The following is a 2,754-nucleotide window of genomic DNA, read 5'->3' as shown; positions in this document are numbered from 1 at the left end:
GCTGCCGATACGCAGAGTGAGGATTCTGCATGCCTGGTATAGGGCGATGATGGTCTCGCTGTTCTCTCGCAGCCGCTTTTGGTGGAGGCTGTTGGGAGGCTATGGAAGGACAGGCTGCAGACACCGGGGTACCGAGGCGGCCCGCAATAAGCCCCTCAAGCAGTGGACATTAATCGTCAACCCGCTTAGCAGCCTGAAGGTGAAGCTTCCATGCAATGTGCGGGTGAGACCACAAGACCCGCTCACCTACCCGGACGCTGACAGGGTGTTTGTGCAGGTCAGCGGGGTGGACCGCAATGTGCACCGGGGGCTGGACCTGGATAACATTGAGGTCAGATATGACGAGGAGTCCCGGCAGGTGCAGATCAGCTCCCAGGACATAGACAGCCGCAGCTGTGTGGAGGTCACCACTCCGGTCCGCTTCGGTAGGTCCAGGGGATGGTCACGTGACGTGTGGGCTATATAAGTGGGCTGCACACAGGTCAGGCCTGCCAGGACACTGAGGAGAGGTGCACGGTGTGTGTGGGATGGAGAGGAATAGTTTGGTGTCTGTGAGGGGTCAGAAGGGGGCAGCTTCTGTTCTGAGGCAATGTACACATTACAATATTTGTTCCATGGCACCCAAAGGGAGAATAGTAACATGGGGTTGGTGGGCCATGAACAGCTGCAGGGGCAGAAATGACTGGGGTGCAATGTATATATGTGAAGGGGCCCCTAGAAGCCCGCCTCCAGCTTGTGACTGGACAATAAAGCACACTGATAGGCTCATCTCTCTGTCACTGTCACTCTTCTGTCTCCTCCAATGAGCATATTATTGTTATTAACCTCCCAACCGTTAAGCCCGTACTTTTCCGTGCAAAAAAAAGTTGCAATTATCGATAACCCCGTACTTTTCTCATCATATTAAAATCTCACTTACCTGGTCCCGCTGTGCTCAAAAAAAAAAAATTTCATGAAAACCTGTAACGCTTTTGGTACAGAAATATAGACATCAGTGTAACGTCCAGTTGGTTAATAAACAGGATTTATAAAGCTCCAACATATTACGCAGCGCTGTACATTAAATAGGACATAGTCCTTGTTCTGCAGCATTCCCTATTGACTACTTGTGGGCTGTAGAATGCACGCAGTCATTGCTCTGCATTATGCAAACACAACAGTTCTTTTGACAGCTACAGGTTGGAGTCCTGCATAGATGTCAGACAAACATCAGATTTCCATTTATTTTTCATATTTGTTTCCAGTGACAGGATAATGAATGTGCACACTTCTGTGAAGAAGAAAAGCAAATGACACTCCTAATATGAAAGTACAGCAGTTGTTCTCCATCTTTCATTCATCAGAGTGAAACACATGAGGGGTCCCCTGTACACATGTTGGATTTTTGCCCACTACCGCTCATCTCAGGCAGCAATATTCTGTGTACCTAGCTTAAAGGATTGTACCAGTATTTGTTTAGCTTTTTGTAGATTGCTGGTGAACAGTCTTGTTACCTTTCATTTATTCTTACCACTCATTTATGAATGGAGGCTGCAACAGAATTCATCATTCAAAAATAGAGGAGAAGCCGGCTATCCAACTTCATCATCTGTCCCTGTGCAATCAGTGGAGCTCTGACAGCCGTTCTCTGTGCTTCATATATTGAGGGTGCACAGCGTTCCCAATACACAGCTGGGTCAGCTGTGCCCGAAGCTCAGATATGTCAGGTTACACGATAATTAGTTTATTTTTAGTGCCCTGGTTAAGCTCTTGAGTTCCATGCAATGATAACAAGACATCCATAAAAAATATATCAACCTAAACAGTGTATATAGATCTAAGCATAGGCAAAGTACAGATCTGGTGGAAGGTAAAGGGCAGCATTTGTTTTTAAAAGGCTCATTGCTGTTGTTTTTAAATATGAGTCCAGTGGTCGCCAACTCATTTTACAAACTCTGGAACACACATGCGTGAGGAGCTGGGTGTCAATAAAATGGAAAGAAACTTTCCCCATAGGGACGTCATGATGCCAGAACCCGCCCACTCTCCCATCGCAGGTCTGAGCCTTCAGAGACGCATTCCGCCCACCGCCCTGAGCCTGCAATCTGTACGGGGGACATGGTCCGTGGTTCTGGCCAGTAGGCCCTCCCAGCGGGGTCCTTCTCCTGACCCCTTTGGGGGTGCACCACCAGAGCTGCTGACCACCAAACTTTTCTTTTGGACCACCAGTGGTTGGTTGCCTGTTGGCGACTGCTGTTCTAGTCAATAATGATATGGTATTACACAATGTTTGTTTTGTAAGGACTGTATATGTTTTTAAATTCATTCAACCCTATAATTAATGTCAGGAAGTGAAACTTAATTCATTGTTATAAAGAATAAGATATGTTTGTTTCTGTCTGAGCATGTTTCAAAACTTTGTTGCCTTGATGATCTCTAGCTGCTGCTGGATTTCAAAATTTCAAGGTGTCAAACACATCAAACCTACAGCGCTTGTGGTTCATAGATCCACGGAAGACGAATGACCGTAATGTTAAAGGAGAGAGCACAGTGGGGTGCCGCAATGTCATTCTTCCCCTCTCTATAGAGCAGAACAGTGCTGTTCGTACATACAGCACTTATTCATGAATCTTTCAGTCTTTTGTCGTTGGACAGGGTCGTGAAAGATCCTTTCCAATGACAGTTATTGAACGTGTGTGTACGCAGCCTAACTGATTCCTTGAACTGTGTCTTATTAGCGCTGGTACTTTATTATTTCATAGTGTTTTAGAATTT

At 46.1% G+C, this 2,754-nt stretch overlaps 1 protein-coding gene across 2 annotated transcripts in view; it reads left to right on the top strand.

The window, feature by feature from the left end:
- FAM185A (family with sequence similarity 185 member A) overlaps positions 1-2,754 on the top strand; it is a 24,709-nt gene continuing 21,955 nt past the window's right edge. For both annotated transcript variants that reach the window (XR_011919491.1, XM_072401720.1), the window contains exon 1: positions 1-425. Coding sequence is in view for 1 of the 2 variants with exons in the window: in XM_072401720.1 (XP_072257821.1) it covers positions 47-425 (379 nt within the window). In the remaining variant the exon portion in view is untranslated. The remainder of the gene's footprint in view (positions 426-2,754) is intronic.

This window comes from Pyxicephalus adspersus, chromosome 2 (genome assembly GCF_032062135.1).
Source record: "Pyxicephalus adspersus chromosome 2, UCB_Pads_2.0, whole genome shotgun sequence".
NCBI lineage: Eukaryota > Metazoa > Chordata > Amphibia > Anura > Pyxicephalidae > Pyxicephalus > Pyxicephalus adspersus.
This window is presented reverse-complemented; position numbering and strand designations above follow the sequence as displayed.